Source organism: Vanacampus margaritifer, chromosome 11 (genome assembly GCF_051991255.1).
Source record: "Vanacampus margaritifer isolate UIUO_Vmar chromosome 11, RoL_Vmar_1.0, whole genome shotgun sequence".
NCBI lineage: Eukaryota > Metazoa > Chordata > Actinopteri > Syngnathiformes > Syngnathidae > Vanacampus > Vanacampus margaritifer.
Window position 1 is genome coordinate 9,091,452 of NC_135442.1, and position 18,882 is coordinate 9,110,333.

General features: G+C 39.3%; 2 protein-coding genes and 1 long non-coding RNA gene across 3 annotated transcripts in view; 1 reads left to right on the forward strand and 2 right to left on the reverse strand.

Annotated features, from left to right (window-relative positions):
- On the forward strand, positions 1-18,676 carry gcc2 (GRIP and coiled-coil domain containing 2). The gene is made up of 24 exons (XM_077579492.1): positions 1-180; positions 2,013-2,075; positions 2,213-2,297; positions 2,371-2,447; positions 2,529-2,633; positions 2,752-3,244; positions 3,917-5,751; positions 5,863-5,914; positions 7,010-7,110; positions 7,249-7,347; positions 8,159-8,278; positions 9,538-9,702; positions 10,271-10,375; positions 10,739-10,901; positions 11,774-11,874; positions 11,988-12,065; positions 12,146-12,283; positions 12,618-12,739; positions 12,867-13,043; positions 13,186-13,394; positions 14,775-14,990; positions 15,157-15,296; positions 17,166-17,367; positions 17,433-18,676. The coding sequence occupies exons 1-24, from the start codon at positions 175-177 to the stop codon at positions 17,504-17,506; spliced, it is 4,926 nt and encodes a 1,641-aa protein (XP_077435618.1). The 5' UTR covers positions 1-174; the 3' UTR covers positions 17,507-18,676.
- On the reverse strand, positions 15,596-16,583 carry tmem223 (transmembrane protein 223). The gene has a single exon (XM_077579500.1). The coding sequence runs from the start codon at positions 16,423-16,425 to the stop codon at positions 15,688-15,690; it is 738 nt and encodes a 245-aa protein (XP_077435626.1). The 5' UTR covers positions 16,426-16,583; the 3' UTR covers positions 15,596-15,687.
- Positions 17,354-18,882, reverse strand: part of LOC144060207 (uncharacterized) — a 7,314-nt gene continuing 5,785 nt past the window's right edge. Inside the window, exon 3 of the long non-coding RNA XR_013295873.1 lies at positions 17,354-17,536. This is a non-coding gene — a long non-coding RNA (uncharacterized LOC144060207). The remainder of the gene's footprint in view (positions 17,537-18,882) is intronic.

Here is an 18,882-nt window from a genome sequence, read left to right on the forward strand (position 1 = left end):
CGGAAGTAATCGAGCACAACTCAAGACCAAAACAGTGACATTTGTGTCGTGTTCAATCTGAAAAGAATCGGATATTATTGAATGAACCTCATTTATCGTGTCCGGTCAGCTTTACTGTTATCGCGTCGTGGCTGCGAGGTGATTCGAAGGATATTAAAGCATTTATAGAGTGAAATGGAGGTAAGTGAACGACGTGGAATTTAGCTTTAGCGACATTCAGAGTGACAACACCAGTGAGTGAGTTAAATACTAAACAAGATATTCAACCGAAGGTGTACTGTTATCTGACGGAATGCTAGAGTAAATGTATAGTAGGATAACTTCAGGAAGCAGTCTTCGTTTCAGCTTCAGTCTGCTCATCTCGAAAGCCGAGCTTGTTGAAAGAGTAAAAAAAAAATCACTGTAATGTTGAGACATAGTAGGTATTTATTTTTACCTTGAATTTGGATTTGAGGTGTTCCCTATGAATGAGACCTGACTCCTTGTCCACCAATACTGAGTAAATGGTGAATTACTTTTGATTTGTTGCTTTTAATCCTGCATGAACGTCAAATAGCCCAAAATATTAGTGATATTGTCCAACGATATCAGATTAAGTTACAACAATAAAGTCTTATCAAATAACATAAATTAAGGCAGTCAGTTACAAGCCTCTGTTTAACTTTTTTGTTTCTAATTGTAAAGCAGCACAATAAACAGAGATAACATCAAAAACTAAAATGTTTTTTGAAGTAAAGTAAATGACCAATTCTACTGCCCGCACTGCTCTTTTCACCAATAATCAACCATTGGTGCTAGTTTAAGGCAGAGCAAGTGTCGGCTTTTCAAACATCACAGTAATTTCAACTAGTTGACTTGACCTGTACGAGCAATTGGGTGAATATTTTTTACTGAAGCTGCCAGATAAATGAGTTCCCCTGAGTTCCCACTCTAATTTGAAGGTGGCCAGATTTTGCAAAGTAATATAGCACACAAGCATTCCCAAAAAGGCCCTTTTGGAAAAGTTTAGTTAAAAAATTTTTTTTCCAAAACCCTTCATCCAATTTTCAAAATTTTTGGTGCGTAGGTTGAAGTGGCCATTCCAACCAGACTCAACATTCTGACAGACTGTCATTTTTGGGAAATCTTGTCACATCAAAACGAAAAGTGAGTCAAATACAGCTCTAAGTAATTGAGTAAAAATAGTATATCTTCTTCACAAAAATACTAAGTCAAAAAATAAGTCAGTTGTATGCTGCATTAAATATACTCTGACTAGTACAATTTATCCCCCAAAAAACTATGCAATAGAGTAACTGGAGTCTGTTATAACTCATTCACTCCCGGCCATTTTCACTGAAGCAACCCCCTTCACTCCCGGCTATTTTACTGGATTTTGACTGATTTTGCAAGGCCCACAGAATATGCTGTTGTATTGCTATGAAAACCTGAAACCTACCCAAAAAAAAAGATTAAATCAGGAAAAAAGTATGTTTCTGTCTGTTTCCGTTTTGCAGCAATTAGCATTAGAATATAGCAAAGTGTCATCATTATTCACAAATCTATTTAGAATTCTGAGTAATTGAGGGTATTTTCAACATGGTCCTGGTTCATTTCCTATGATCTGCTGCTACCTGCTACCATTACTTCAAACGTTCTTTGCAGTTGAGAGGCTGCATCAAAGCTTTCTGTATGCTCTAGCATTAAAAAAAAAATAATAATAATAATGTATAAATAAGTTTTTGGGACACTTAAAACATTTAAAATATAATTTATTTATACGTTTTTGGGAGCAAATGAGTTAACCACTTATGCTCCAAACTGAAATGTAACTGAAATTCACGAGAACTAAAGTCAATTTAAACATTTTCATTAGGAATCCCTACTGTGGTTAGCGTAGGTGTTTTATGAAACTCCTCAAACACTTGTATATGAAATCTAACTAATCAAGTAAATAAACGTGCATGTGTCATTGCCTGTAATAATATTTGTAACTTTTATATTTTACTCAGTGTGACATGACTTTTTCACAGGACCCTGGTGGCACAGTAGCTGAGTCTGTGGCTTCACCGCCAGCTGGTGCACCCAAGTCGAAGGTTGTTGTGCACTTGTAATGTGTAAAGCATAGACCCAATTAAAATTCGTTTTTTTTTTGTCTTAATGTGTACAGATACTGCTAATGATGACTGATGATGTTTTATGGTTTTCTTGTTTCTTCCTTCCGAACACTTAGCTGGACACATTGTCCAAAGATGATCTTATTAAATTTACCAAAAAGCAGATGGCTGCTTTCCAAAAGATGAAGAGCAGATGTGCAGGTGATCACATGCTCATTTTCAGGCTGAGGGATAATGAGGTTCAAGCAGTATTTGACCCGACATGCATTTTCAGATTTAGAGAAAGAAGTTGATGCCCTCAAAGAACATTCCAAAAACATCAACATTTCAGATGATGCCACATTAATACAGGTTTGAATGTTTCATATCAGAATTTCATTATTGTATACCTACCAACATAGCTTTGTACTTTACTTGTACTGTGTGTGACAGGAGCTGACGGAGCGGATGGATACATTATTACTGGAGAAGGCAGAAACCCAGCAAAGCCTCGCCCTGACTCGTAAAGAATTGGAGCACACAAAGCAGCTTGCCAAGGTCACCTAAAATACCAAGTTATTAATATGGCAGTTTTAGGAAGTTATACTATGAGGGCAAAAAGATAAGTACAAACGTGTGTAGAACTGAATCTTACAGTCACACTTTGTCTTTGCAGGATGATGTCACAAACCTTGGACATGTCATAGAAGAGCACAAAAGAACAATTGACATTTTAAAGACAAGCGTTGAGGAAGCCAACAGTAAACACCAAAATGAAGTCGCATATTTTCAGAAATTGTTGAAGGAGCGAGAAGTCAGTGATAGGGAGTTAGACAGTGAAAGAGAGAAAGAGAACCCAACTGAGGAAGCCAGCGGGAAATGTCATCCAGAAGAGGACACATTTTCCCCGGAAGTTCATCTCCAAACTCTTCAAGCTGAACTGGAAGCAATCCAAGAAAGAAACTCCAAAGAGATCGCAGAGCTGCAAGAGAGTCATCAGAATCAGCTGACTGAAGCCCAGCAGGAGATCGAGAACCTGAAAGAGGAGTTGACTCAGAGGACTATGCAGCATGAGGAGGAGCTGAGATCTTTGGAGGAGGACTGTGAGATTGAGAGGGAGCGTCTTCTGTTGCTCCAGGAAGAGCTAACGGAGCAGCTGGCCCTCAAAGGTAAAACTAATTTCAATTTAACTTGACATCCATAGACGTCAAAAATTCATTTTAACTATTTTTATTAGTTTAATTTTTTTCCCCCATTTTTGTTAACAAGAGTATGAATACCTAGATTCTTTTTTTGTACATTTAGAACAGATATAAAAATTTGTGATAGTGAAGTCATGCGATTAATTCCGATTACAAATTTTAATTGCCTGATGCCCCTATTTTTTAATAACCTTTTCTTAAAAAAAAATATATATATATTTTTTTTTTTTAATAATGTTTTTCTTAAAGAAAAAAATATTTAAAATTAGGGGCGTCGGGCGATTACAATTTTTAAAAACGCATGACTTCACAAGTTAACTCACGATTAATCACAAATTTTATATCTATTCTAAAAGTACAAAAGTGGGAAAAAATGTTAAACTAGAAATAGTTTAAACAAATTTTTGACGTGTATAGCCGTCAATGGCAGTGAATGAGTTAATCTGAACGTCTTGTTTGTAATTTTATATGAGCAATTTTTGGAGTGTGTACCTTCAATCCAGATATAGTCATATGGGCTCACAGGGCTACCAAATTATTATAATGATTGTTAAGTTAGTTTAAACAAATGTAAGAGTGGGGAAAAACTGAAATGAAAGAACCTAATGTTTACAGTTAACATCACTTTTATTTCAACAGATAGCTACCTCCAGGATGTCCAAGAAGAAGATGAAGAACCTGGTCGAGGTTCAGGGATCGCCAAGATGCTGGCACTGTCGACATGCAGCCAGGCTGAATCCAGCCATGTTGATGGCGAGCTTACACAAGGTGGAACACTGAAAGCGGCCCTGGAAGACATTCACGCTCAGAACACAATGTTACAAGATGAACTCACCCTGCTCAGTAATGTGAAGAGCGAGCTGGAGGCAGAGCTGGAAAAAGTCAAGGATGAGTTCCAGATGGAGAGAGAGGAGATGGACTTCAAAATCAATGAGCTGCAGATGAATCGGGAAAGTGACCCAACAACAACAACAACCCTAAATGTCGCTAATGTTGGGTATGAGACAAACGAGTCAGAGGATTCCAAGGAGCCAGTCCAAGACCGAAATTCACTGGAACAAGATGAGCAAGAGAAGCTCAGGTCCCAGTGTGAGGTCTTGACCCGAGAGAGGGACTCTGCTTTGGCTGACTTCGACCACATTAAGGAAATACTCCAAAACCTGGAAACAGAACTCGGTCAGAAGACAAACGATTTTGTTCTCCAGTACAAAGCCATGAAGGAACAAGAGGAAAAGACTGTAAAGAATCTCCAATGCAAGACAGAGCAACTCAGCCAAGAGAAGGAAGAATTGTCAGCAAAAGTCCGAGAAGTTACAGAAGAGAGAAATATTCTGATGGAGACTGTGGGAGAACTAAAGCTCAAGCTTGAGAGTTACTCTGCTGATGAGCAGAAACGACAGTCCTCTGCAGAGAAACAAACAGCCTTAGCGCAGGAGCTCAATCAATCTGTGGAAAAGCTTACCAGGCAGAATGAAGAGATCCTCTCTCAACTTCAAATAAAAGAAAACATGACTGAAGACCTAAATGAGATGGTGAATATGCTGACTGAAGAGCGAGACAGTACGCATTCCCTGCTTCAGCTCCGAGAGCAGGAGATGCAGGACCTCAAAAATAAAAATGCCAAAGACTTTGAGAGCCTGCTGGATGAGAAGCAGGCGGCACAACTACTGAAACAAGAGACTGAAAGAGAGTTGAAAATGTTGAAAATGGAGAAAGAGAATGAAATGCAGGTTTTAAATGAGGAGAAGGACAAAATGGAGGCAAGCCTGAAAGAGGAAGTGAACAGAATCCAGGAGGCTTTATCGTCTTCAGCACTGACTATTGAAGACATCTCCTCAGAAAATGCTTGCCTCCATCAAAAACTGGAAGAGACTTTAACTACACTTTCCCAAACCCAGAAAGAGCAAGAACTTTTGGGCTCCAAGTTGGCCACCGCAGAGGCTCAATTGGAGCAGCAGTCTTCCCAAAAAAGCCACCTTGAAGCCAAGGGGAATTCTCTGACAGAAGACGACGCAATCGCTGGGAGTGAACTTGAAGCTCGGTGTGAAGCACTAAAAAACACAAAGGAAGAAATGGCAGACCTCCAAGTACGCTTAGAAGAGTTGGAAAAAGAGAGAACCCTGTTGAAGAGCTGTCTTGAAGAGGCTCGAGCAGAACGACGTCCTGAGGCGATGCCAAACGAGCTCCGGGCTGTGCAGCTGGAGAGGGACACGCTGAGAGCCAACCTGGAGGAGACGTTGAGGGATACCGCAGGGCTGCTGAAGGACTTGAACGATATGAAGTTACTCAATGAGAAGATGTGCGCTGAGAATCAGATGTTACAAGCACAAGTAAATCTGATGTCCCAAGAGAAGGAAGAGAAGGCGCAGGCTGACATTGACGCTTTAGAGCGAGAACGTACGGAATTCAAACAAGAGCTGTTGGACAAGGACTCACAAATATCACAGTTAAGGGCTGAGACGGCTGCACTGCAGGTCAGTGTCGAGTCTCGTGTTCCTTCTTTATATGCTTGTATGTGTTCAATTTGAAGAAGGTTGTACGAGTGTTTTACATCTTTTTCTCTGTTTACCCTGTTATTGTGTCAGGATTCGTCTGCTTCTGAAGAAAAGAAATCCACGGATATTACACAGAAAATAGGTACAGTCTTCTCTTTGAGACAACACTTTTTTCTTTTCTTTTTTAATCAGCCTTGGCCTTATTTTTGTCCAATCCGTAGAGTAAATAGCTAAAAAAAAATACATGTGTGTGATGGGCTTGTTTGGAGATGCGCAGTTAATCGAAATTCAATTACAATTTCAATTATTACACTCCACTACTACAAAATCAGCATAATCATAAAAAAATATTATTAACTCATTCACTGCCATTGACAGCTATAGATGTAAAAAAAAAATGTTTTTTAAACTATTTCTATTAGTTTAACATTTTTTTTCCACTTTTATTAACAAGAGTATAAAAACCTCGATTTTTTTTTTATTGTATATTTAGAACAGATATAAAATCATGAGTTAACTAGTGAAGTCATGTGATTCATTACGCCCCTAATTTTTAATAATCTTTTCTTTTTTTAAATATATATTTTTTTAAAGAAAAAATTATGAAAAATTTGGTGCGCCAGGTGATATATTTTTTTTAATCATAATTAATTGCATGACTTTACTAGTTAACTCACGATTTAAAAAATAAAAGAAAAAAATATTTAAAATTAGGGGCGTCAGGTGATTAAAATTTTTTATTGAAATTAATCACATGACTTCACTAGTTAACTCACGATTAATAACAAATCTTATATCTGTTCTAAATGTGCAATTAAAAACAATTTTCTAGGTTTTCATACTCTTGTTAACAAAAGTCGGAAAAAATGTTAAACTAATAGAAATAGTTAAAATGAATAAGCGTCAATGGCAGTGAATGAGTTAATCCTAATTTTGAGTTGTTTAAATTGTTTAAATTTAAATGAACAAATATTTGTACCTTTTAAACATTTTTAAATTACTAATAAATTTAGTTTCATCCAAAAAGAACCCGCAAATTTATAATGTTTCAAAAATTTTTATTTGTCTTAATAAATTTTTGTTCAAACATTTTCTTGTTTTGTACCAAAAAATAAATGATCGAGCAGCCCTATTTGGAGATATTGAATAGCGGGTGGAATACTGTTGTTGATGAAAATGAAATGCCTTCCTTTCATTTTTGGAGCATTATTGTTAAGACTTTTGCAAATTATTTCAGGTGAATTGGAGAAGGACAACAAAGAGAAGGATGAGATGATGATCAAAATCAAGGCAGTGGCTGTCAAAGCAAAGAAGGAGCTGGACACAGCTAAAAAAGAGGTGCAGTGAATCATTTATATGATGTGAAGAGACACACTTAACTCAATTGAAAACTGCACTCACAGGTTTCTTGAAGTGTCCTTACCTCAGTGTTTATGCAAAAAAATAATAATGGGTTTGGATAATTTTCTTTTTCAGGTTGCAACCCTTAAAGACGAAATAGCATCTCTAAAAGCCGAGCGAGAGAAAGTGAATATCTCGATGAAGGACATTATCCATAGTGCTGAAGGCTACAAGGTATTTATTGTCTTAGACTGCAAAAAAAAAACTGCCAAGAAATACCGTAAATCACATTCTGAATTAGTGATTGAATTATTGTGTGATGTACGGATTAGAATCAACAGAAAGGGAAATTGAAGTTGGTGGAAATGAAGATGTTGAGGTTTTCTCTTCGAGTAACCAGGTAGGATAGAATTAGAAATGAGATCATTAGAGGGACAACTAAGGTTAAATGTTTTGGAGATAACGTTGGAGGGACGAGATTTAGATGGTTTGGACACGTTAAAAGGTGATATAATAAGTGTATTGGTAGAAGGATGATGAGGATGGAGCTGCCAAATGAAATGGTTGATAGATGTGGTGATAGAAAAAATGAGGGCAGTTGTTGTTAGCGAGGAGGATGCAAATGGGAAATGATGCACCGTGGCAAGAAGATAAAAATGGGTTGAATTTGTTTATTTAAAAAAAAAAAAGAGAGAGAGAGAATGTCTTGGAATTTAATGTTATGATGAAAATAACATGTAGCCAAAGTAAACAATATCAGCATCTGTGCGTCAGATCAAATCAGCATAAAGCCATTTCATCTATTGTTTAGGAACTCGGGAAAGAAAAAAGTGGGGGGAAAAAGCATTTTCCATTTAAAAATAGAGTAATCCCAGCAGTTTCCATAACCAGCCCCCCTTTCCTGACGCTCCTTTCGGTATAAACAAAATCACTGAGTCGCATCTAATGACCGCCATGTCCCCGACTCAAACGTAAATGCAGGTAATATCTGAGATGCATAAAGTTTGCCTTCAATGAGCTCTCTGTGTCGTATGTGTGTGTGTAGAACCTGCAGATGGATTACGACAAACAGACGGAGCAACTGGATAAAGAGAGAGAGAAGGTGGAGGCAGCGGAGAGACAGATCGCTGACCTGACCAAACACCTCAACAGTGCTGTCACGCAGGTAACACAAATACACGTTTAATCACCAACATACACGTTACCGTGGACAAATACAAACTTGCTCACGCTAGCTAGTAACTCTTAAGGCAGTGCTCCTTCATCCTGATAACAGGCCTCCGAATACCTCTCACACATGTCACTTTCCATCCTATTTACAGCCCGGCAACACTTCGCCCAGTTATGCTTGGCAGTGCGGCACTCACAAATGGCCCCATCCGATTTGAGTGGGTGAGCCCAGGAGGAGTTTGGTTTATAGTGACTGAATGCTCCTCTCGCCCAAACTCATAACTGTCTCTTTGCAATAAGAACCACAGGCAGGTAAATGGAGCACAGTAAAGCTTCCATCTGCCGCCCGGCATTGCAGCGCCTTTTTCCAAGGAGGCGGGTTTTTTTTTTGAGTGCGCTCATTGGTCTCAGGGGGAGAAGGCAAACTGGAAGCCAGTCAGGGAATTTAGAGTACATCTGGACATCTCTGTTTACTAACCGTAGTGTCAATGTTTGGCTGACAGATGATGAGGAGACGGCAGTTGCTGGTTCAGTGTTCCTTGCAGACGGAGCCCGCAGAGTGCTGCTGCTGTCAGATTTGCATGAGCAGTTTTCAAATGTTGTTGTGAAGATGTAGAATATATTCGCTCATTAGCATTTTCCAGCTGAGACATTCAATTTGTTGTTGTGGGGGTTGTCAGGCTTTAACGTCTCAGTGGAAATATTAAAACGGGAATGTTTGAATAAACATGGAAGTCAACCCCCCCCCCCCCCCAATTTTTTTTTTTTTTTTTTACAATATGTTCTATGCAGCTCCACTAGTCTAAATATGGTATTCTGGTTAATATTGTGTTAGTGGAATATGAGTTAAGCAGCAAAATCCAGCCGTTTTTATCCATCTCGGGGCGGCCATATTGCCACTTGCTGTCGACTGAAGATGACATGAATGTTGCTCAGGTCTCAGGTCACAACCAATCACAGCGTAGCTTCAGAAAACAGATGAGCTGTGATTGGTCGTTGCCTGAGCCCTGAGCAACTGTGATGACATCTTCAGTCGACAGCAAGTGGCAAAATAGCCGCCCCTGAGATGGATAAAAATGGTTGGATTTTGCTTCATAACTTATATTCCACAACTATAATATCAATCAGAATGTCATGTTTAGACTAGTGAGGTCACTAAGGTTGGCTTCCACTTTAAAAAAAAAAATCTTAGCTCATTGTAACACCTTAGATAATAACAAACCCTTATAATGGCAAGAATGTTTTTATTTACAGGTGGATTCGATCAGCAGTGAGAAGGAGGACCTTATTGCCGCTCTGGAGACCTCCAGGAGCACGGTGAAGCAGATTGAAGCTCAGATGCAAGAGCTGGAAAAGCATTCAGCCAGTCTAGCAAGAGATATTTTAGCGGAGAAGGCAATAAAAGACCAAAAGATGAAGGTAGAAACCATGAATGCCAAACATTTGCCACTTTTAATTTACTTAAAATTTGAATGGAAGATTGTGAGGTCCAATCAATTAAATGATATACATATTATATATTATTATATTATATTTATACAAATGTGTTTTATGCACCTGGATGAATAATGAAAAATTATATGCAGACATATTTTCTTGTCATTTTCATAAAAAGTAACATCGCTTCACAAATGTTTTTTTTGTCAAACACAGTTTTAATATCATCCCATTATGAAATATTGTGCAGGGAAAACCCACATAGTATGTAGAAGTAAGTACAGTACCACCATCTTGTGGCATCTAAAGGCAATTAGAAGCATTTTTGGTCGTGGGCATCAATTATTTGCTGATTTTCACTTTTCGCTAATGATGGCCAAATAAAGCTTCATGAAGCACTTATGTTTTGTTTTGTTTTTCACTCCACTAAAACATACTGCAAGTGCTTCATGAAGTTTCATTTTCCCGTCATTAGAACACATAACATTTACTGTAGTTGATTTAAAAAAAACAAACGCTTTTGTAATAAACCTCCATGTGTGTGTTTCAGGATCTGTCAAGGGCCACAAAGGATGCGGATGAGCTAAAAGCCCAGCTCAGCAAACAGCAGCAGCAGTCGCAGCACACTGCCCAGGAGCTGGAGCAGCTACGCAAGGTACAACAATTCAGTACGACACACAGCTTTTTAGCCTTTCCTGTCTCTGAGGAGTTCTCCAGTCAAGTGCTGTGACCGGTGATGGCTGGCCTGCAGCTACAGCAGTAGCTCTCCAGAGAGAGAAAGAGCAAATGTTAGCCCACAGCAAAGGACAGTGCTGCTGCTTTTCCATTAGCTGAGACGTTGACAGAACAGAAGTTTACACGAAGGCTGCTGGGAGGTCTGACTTTTCAATGCGTCCTGTCCATATTGTTAGTGCTGTTTGAACTTTTGATACCGAAACCGACTGTGACACATAATGTAATATAAGCACCACAAAAACGGAACATTTCAGTGATTATTTACCATCCATGCTCTGACTAGGAGGCGCAGCAGAACTCTCTGTTGGACATGGAGATGGCCGACTATGAACGTCTGGTCAAAGAACTCAACGCCAAACTCTCTGAAAAAGATGAGTGTTCTGAGGAGTTAAAGGCTCAAATAACCAAACTGACTGAGGAGGAGGAAATGCTCAAACAAGAAATTGGTATGCCTGATGCTTTGATGTCATTTCATTTTCAGGGAACCATGAGTTAATATGGAAGACCGTTCATTAACTCTTTTACTGCCACACGTTATCCATAAAACAACCCAGACAGTGCCAGCCAATCTCGAGCATTTTAACTCATCTTTCAAGGCAAACAATGTTGTGTACTATACAAACATGATGGGTAACAAATGAAAGAACGCGTTCCATTTTTTTCATTAGAAAAAAAGTATGTTTCTACCTTATTCCGTTCTTTAATAATCACCATTTAAAAATAGGTAATTTGGTGACATTGAGCGACAATTAAAAATAAGCTTTTTGTGAAAATATACATTTTCTGCACACCAGTGACTTTGACTCTAATATTTTTTTGTTTAGTGACGCTCTGTGAATTATATTTAATGTGACAAAGGCTTTGGTCATTCACGTCATCCTTGAAAACGTTCTATTTCCTACGATCCGCCATGTTTCACTGCAATTGCATACATCGGCAGAACATTGAAAAGAGATACAATGCTGCCATCTGCTGGCCATAGTGAGTGGGTGTTTGTGATTTTACAACTCCATTGAGTAGGCAGCGCTGCGCAACAACTTCCACTGCCCATTGAAGGGGAAAAAACGTAGTAAACGTCAATTAACGTTTTTGGCGACATTCATTTGGATTTTAGTAAACGTCATTTAACGTTTTTGGCTGTTAAAGAGTTAATGTCGTTAACTTCAGTTGTTAACTTACTAAACACTTTGACAATTGCGTTCTACTATTTTGCGATGTTGATTTAAATCTGATTAATTGTTCCGTCCTACTTGGTGTGTGACAGCATTAGTTTGTCACCTTTTTATTTATGTTTGTTTCTGCGAATTTGTGTGCCCAGAAACTTTGAAATCCCAGTTGGACCAAGGGGAAGAGAAAACCGCCAAAATCAAACAGTTGCTGGTGAAATCTAAAAAAGAGTTGTCTGATGCCAAAAAGCAGGTCTGTTACACTGCCACTTTATGTGCTGATTAATGGTTATAATTACAAGGCCATGCTATTGGGAATAATGAGTGAGATTGTTATTACGTTTACTGACATTTTCACACAAACAGGAAAACTCCCTGGCACTGTTGCAGGCCTCGTTAAGAGGAGAGCTAGAGGCTAACCAGCAACAGTTAGAAAGCACCAAAGTAAGGCATCTATAACATCACCATTTGGCAATTTAGCTTCAAACATAGCACATTATGTTGTGTGTTTGTTTTCATTTAAGATTGAGGTTTGTGACCTGACAGCTGAGCGCCATCGTCTGCAGGACCAACTCAGGTCTGCATTGGAGCAACAGCAAAGGACCAGCAGCTCTCTGCAGCAAAGAATTAACAGCCTGCAGCAGGAGAGTGATATTGCTAAGGTGCAAACATACAACCTATTTGACACCTTTGCTTTTCAGTGTATTTTCTAGAAAGGCCCATCCTCAATTTTGACAGATCAACTCACTGGTTTTCTCCTGCTATAGTATAGCACTCTCAAATTGCTTTAGGGGAAGTTGTAATTACAGACTCTTGCTTCACCACTTTTATATAGACAAACAAAAAGAAATGTTTTGATGACATTGCACTGTTGCAAGCAAACTTTAGATTATTTTTATTTGAATTAATTGATCACAATCCAACCAAGATGTTTATGTGAAAGCATTCAATTGCCTTATTTTCCACATATTTGTTCATTGTGTATGTCGTCTCTAGGCTGAACTTGTGACAACTGCTGAGGAGTTTGAGGGTTACAAGGTTCGAGTACATAATGTGCTAAAACAGCAAAAGAGCAAGCTCAATGGGCATGGTGAAAGCGATGCCAGCAGGCTAGAAAGGTAAAAAAAAATATAAAAAAATTAAAGGCAACAACAAAGCATGGTCAATTATAAGAACATCCTGCTGCACATGGGATTTGACGTTTATTAGAGTTTGATGACTGACATGAATGTGTCAATCTGCCAGAGAGCAGTTGTTGACTCAGGTGGACGAGTTGAGGTCCAGACTTGGAGAGAGCCAGCAGACTCTCCAGAGCAGCACGGCAGAGCTGCAGCAGCTCCAGACTGAGCATGACGCTCTGTTAGAGCGACACAACAAAATCCTGCAGGAAAATGTGAGCAAGGAGGCCGACCTCCGAGAGAGGTGAGACATTTTTAGTTAGCTAATATTATCACCGCCTCAATTTCGAGCATTTTCTTCTGTTGAATTTGTTTGCCACTCTTAACCCAGCTACTCTGAATCTGAAAGCTTTTTTTCATATTCTTGCTTCTTCTCCCTCCTCCAGACTGCTGTCGGTGCAGTCCGAGAACGTGGATCTGCGGTCAGAGTTGGCTCAGGCTCAAGCTGACTCATCTTCGCAGATAGAGGCCCAGCGACAGACGCACAGGGAGCAGCTGAGGACGCTGCAGGACGACCACCGCGCCACAGTTGAGACGCTGCAGGGACAGCTGACTCGTGTTGAGGAGCAGCTCTTTAACCTGCAGAGTCAAAACAGTGAGTATTGGGGAAACATTTGAACCTGAATCATTAGATTTTCTTTTTTTTTTCTGGAGAGCTCAGTATTGTTCATTCGGTAATTTTACCGATTTGACATGTCATCCTTTTTTGTTTTTTTTTTGTATGTGGGTGAGAATGTGTATATGCGTGTGTGTGTATTCATTAGTTCACCTAAAACCTATTAAAAAATCCCATACCGTTCACCTAAACCGAACACTTCCAGCCAGAGATGTGAGGCCGTCAGGAGACCCGAGGAAGGACCAAAGAAAAGAAAGGAAAGTGAAGAATCATTAGATTTTCTTATACACTAGCCTTTAAGGGTGGGTAAAGGTTGTACAAGAAGTAATGTTTGGTTCAACTTAGCTTAGCTTAGATGACTTTGGAAACATAACATGATACCCAAAAAATGCTGAAAGTAATGCTAAAAAAAGATCCTAGACAACAGCACAAGCAAAACACGGCCATCTGCTGTAAAAGACAGCACTGATCCCAAACAAAATCATCAAGGGTTTCAAGTTTTCCATCTTGTTAATTCCACGAGAGAACTGATGCAAGCGAGAGGTAAAAGGATGGCAGGTCGTTGGTGTGTTTATCGGTTGGAAGCTCATTCGTCACTTCCCACACAGCTGCCGCGTGGAGTCAAACAGCAAATACACACACGCAGCAAGGGCTTGGAAAATGTCAGGTGTTGGCGACTGCTCCGCTCCGATCCCGCCTCTCAGTGTGCCGAGCAGCTCACCGTGGCATCTGGACAGACGCATCATTAGTGGCTCGCACGTGCATGCCAGGCTGTGAAGATGGGGCCCAATGTTCGTCCTTACCAAAGTCATATTTCAGTCTGCCACCATATTTGACTTGTATGGTAGCTAAATGATGATTTTGAAGTTAAATGCATGCAGAAATGTAGTTTTGCCCTGCTTGTCTTTTTTATGTATGGAGAAATGCTTTAAAAAAGATGACAATGTGGTTTTTGATTGATACTTTTATTGGTATTAATGCAAGACTGCACTGGATCCTCCTGAGTGGTAAACCTACAAAATAAACACCTTTAGACTGCTCTAAACACACTCTTTTAGGTGGAAGAGGCTCAAAAGTGGAGGTGGAGAGGTGATGGTTTGTTGACTGAGCTTGTCAGGTTCATTAATCACAATAGTCTGCTGTCCACCAACTCGTAAGCCCCCTTTTTGCTCACCTATCAGGTGCCACTGTTGACCAGCTAAATTTGTGTCTGCTGCCCCCTTATGTTGTTATTAAATAAGAGCAAAAACATGAACAGAGAACCAAGAAAAAACTTCACTCTGATTTGGAAAAAGGATAACAGCGTAAGGCTTTACAATTCATTTCAGATTTACATGTTTCAAAAATGTGTGTCTTCAGGCTCCGTGTTGGTCCAAGCCAGTCGGAAGCCTCTTGATACTCAGCGCAGAACTGCAGACCAGAATCAGGCTGCGCTGGGACCAGTTTCCCCAGGTGACCCCCAGTCTATGGCCAGGGAAGAGTGTGAGGGCATGGAGACCACAGAGAATGAAAGCACCTCCCCTACATCACTACTTTCTCTGGAGCACCTTCTCATGTCACCGGACCCCAAGCAAGGTGGGTTCAAACCAAGATTTGCACTCATGAGATTTACTTTGGGAATGCACTGTTCACTTTATTGTTATTGTTTAAATAACCGGACCTCAGAGTTATCATATATGCTCTTACAGCTTCTTTTTTATTATTATTATTATTATTAACCTATGTTGTGTTTGGTCTCCAGAGCCTTTCGTGTGGACTGTCGAACCCACGAAAGACGAACTTACACACAAGCTGACCACAGCCACACGCAGTCTGGAGCACATAAACAGCCTCCTGCATGAAACTGAGGCTACCAATGCTGTCCTCATGGAGCAGATCAATGTAAGTGAGCTAACACTTTTTTACTATGCATGTTTTTAAGACAACATTAAACAGCACTGACTCACAGTGGGGGAAAGTAATCTCTTTGGGAGATTCTGGAATAAGGGTAAGTTTCACACACAGTTTTGCTAGCATGTTAAGTTTAAAGTAATTGTCACTGTTAATATACGTCACACCAGATGCTGATGTTGTCATTTGTCTGATTGCGGGTTGTGTTCTTAAAGGGAAAAAAAAGTCCTATTCAAATCAATTAATGGTATTTATACATTGTTTACCTTAAGAAAACAATATACACTGAATTGTGAATTACAGTGAATTGTGTTTATTTGTCATTTTCACACAAATAGTAGGATTTTTACAACAAGTTGCATCAATATACCCAAAAGTCAATTTATAGAGGACGGTATGCCCCAACAGTTACATCAAAAAGTTTTGCATTGTTTATAGTGCCCGCTTTGTCCAATAGAAAGTACAACTTATGTCCCTTGATTTTGAGGGGAATGTATGAGGGGGACTCGTGTCTGTGGGCGTGACAGGCGACCTGGGACAACGGAACCGTTATTCTTTGGCCGTGGCCCATCCCCAGAGGTGACTGTGTGGTAACTGACACCATCTTCCCACCTCGGAATAAAACCACCTGACTGACAGAGCGCCTACAAAACAGAATTCCCAGTCCCAGTATGCATGCTCCTATTGTCGCACATCCCAGCGTGAAGCCGTACCTCCAGGTGTTGGACCCCAGGTTCATTTCAAAACTCCACATCCCAGCCAAAGCAGTGCTGGTGGGAGTTTTTCTTTTCTCCTGCTCCCGAGTGGGTCCGGTGTCTTTGAGGCCGGTGTAGGCGAAGTGAGCCATGTACGACCAGAAGACAAACTGCCCCCCGCAGAAGACAGATATGAGGCGGAAAAAGACCGTTCGGTCGTGTTGGAACAGGGTGATGTCTCTGGGGGGCTCGGTGTAGAGGCCGCGGTGTGCGAAAACACGTCTCCCCGGTCCAGCAAAACACACATGGGCAAGCCGGATAGACTTTCCGCTCACTGGAAACTTTGACCGCAGTAACGCGTCTTTTTGCTTGATAGTGATCGACCAGAGTGGACGTAGTGCGCCGCAAATGCGAAGCAAACTCATTTTGTGTGATATTAGATGTAGAGAAATCCGACTAACAGTTTGTCACGTCACGTTACCAGATCTATTTCAGCAAACGTCGTTCCTCCGACAAACAAGTCCGTGCTCAGAGGGCGCAGCCATTTTTGGTTATGACGTCATCGCGTAAACTACGGAAAGCGCAGTCGACCAAAAATGTCTAATTTTTATTTTTAATGTATTTATTTATTTACCTAATAACGGGCTATTCGGCTTCTTGGTTAAATTTCAGGATAAACGTAAAGGTATAAACACTGACAGGTGAACTTAATTATTAAATTTGCAAGGCTCCAGACTAACTTTGTTTTTTGTTTTTGTAATACAATACTAAGAACGTAGTGAACCCTAACCTGTACACACTGCAATTTGGCTTGCAAATAAATATTCAAGCTGAATATCACTAACTAATCCTTAACTGTGAGCAGTGTACTACTGTAAAAAATAATAATCATAGAGCAAATAACTGTATTTGGTAACTTAAACTATACTCGAAATTGAGGCCTCATGCCTCACTACAATTAAGCTTGGCCAATCAAGAAAGAAAGCATTAAAAAATGTTGAAAGGTAACTATCATTGAAATATATAGTGCCAAAATCAGCTGCATACTTTTTAGTATATATATTTCACATGTATCATCATATTTCATATCAGCATTTTGAGAGCTTGAGTATTTTCGTAGACTTATTGAATACATAAAATGTTGCCGTATCTTCCAATCTTGCAGCTGTTGAAGAGTGAAGTACGTCGGTTGGAGCGTAACCAGGAACGGGAGAAGAGTGTGGCTAACCTGGAGTATCTAAAGAACGTTTTGCTGCAGTTCATCTTCCTGCGGTCTGGAAGCGAGAGGCAGGCACTGCTACCTGTCATTCACACCATGTTACAGCTCAGCCCAGATGAGAAAAGTAAACTGGCTGCCATTGCACAAGGTATAGTAATACACATATTTTTTTATAATTCATTATACAGAGGTACTAATTTGTGCTCTCTGCAGGCGATGAGGAGGCATCAGGGACTCGGGGCTCAGGCTGGGGATCTTATCTCCACAGCTGGTCTGGGATCAGATAGACCAATACAGCATCAGCCAAGAGAAGAGGTCTGGAAATATGGACATGACTTGAAGTCAGGATAATTTGAAGGACAAAGGAATATACATTGACAAACATTTTACTGATCATGAAAACCAAAAATGTGACCTTTTTTTCCACCTCAAAGTAGAATGAGTTGATAGGTACAATTTATTGCTCTTACAGTTACTGACAATATACTGTGTGTTTGTATAGCATTTGTTTATTCATAACGCAGCTAAGGGCTCTTCCAGGAGGTGGAGCTCATGAGGCATTATAAAAACTGAATCTGTCTGGACAGTCCTTTTTTTTTTGTAGCTTTATGCTTCAGATTTGGTTGTTAAGTTATTTTCTAGATTCTGATTTTCCAATCAACATTTTTAATGGGCCAATTCATTCATCTGATTGTACTCTTCTATCCTATTATAAATTGCTTATTCCAGGCCATACTGTTGTCCTACGATATTTAAATGTATTCCAAATTTGCCAGATTAAAATTAAGGAATTTTTAGAGGTATATTACATTATATATATATATATATATATATATATATATATACGTACACACATCCACTTAACATTTCTTTAATTCCATATTTGCTTTCAAACATGTTGTACATTTGGTGTTTGTTTATTAAGATTCAGGTATGATGTTATTTATCTCTGTTATTAAAAATGAACTAGGAATGAATTGGCCTTCTTTTCGCAGGCTTCCCTGACCAATATGTTATTTTTACTTTTGCCTGGAACTCTGAAAATGAACAGCTGTAAATTTCACCCATGAAGATGTGATTTATTCTTTCTTGTTTAGCATTTTATTTATTTTTTCTATTGCACTTTCTTAGGTTAATCTTCGTTAACTTAACCATAATCAAAGTTTAAACAAAATGTGTTTATTGCAATCACTTTCCTTTCTCATCTCAGTGGCAGCTGATTGTGATTCCTTCCACATAAATGAGTGTTAATTTTAATGAATGGTTTTATAGTTGATATGGTAAGCATCATGTAAACCTTGCCAATTCAGGCAATTATAAATTAGGGTCTTCATAGAAGTGATTCAGTACAGCAAGTTAATCAGCTTGGTGTCAATTATGCTTGCCTATCTGCTTTGATTTGCAAATATGAAAAATGAAGTTCTATGATACAATAAAAATTCTATTTTGAGCTTCCATTTAATTGTCGTCCATTCTACCGTCTACAAATAACATTTATTAATAACATGCAGTTGCCCTACAGCATTATGGTAAATATGTTGGTTTTTTTTTACTGTAGAGTAAAAAGTGTCACTGATGAGCCCCCGTGACTGCTGTTTGTCCAGAAGTTCATGCTTGCCTATCTGGGTCAACAACATGAATTTTCCGTTTTGATTTTTAAGCA

Bases quoted from the DNA above. Each gene is read 5' to 3' on its own strand.
- gcc2 (XM_077579492.1), top strand. The intron at 7,111-7,248 runs GTGCAGTGAATC...TTTCTTTTTCAG, and splicing joins TGGACACAGCTAAAAAAGAG to GTTGCAACCCTTAAAGACGA. The intron at 9,703-10,270 runs GTAGAAACCATG...TGTGTGTTTCAG, and splicing joins TAAAAGACCAAAAGATGAAG to GATCTGTCAAGGGCCACAAA.
- tmem223 (XM_077579500.1), bottom strand. From the start codon at position 16,425: ATGAGTTTGCTTCGCATTTGCGGCGCACTACGTCCACTCTGGTCGATC.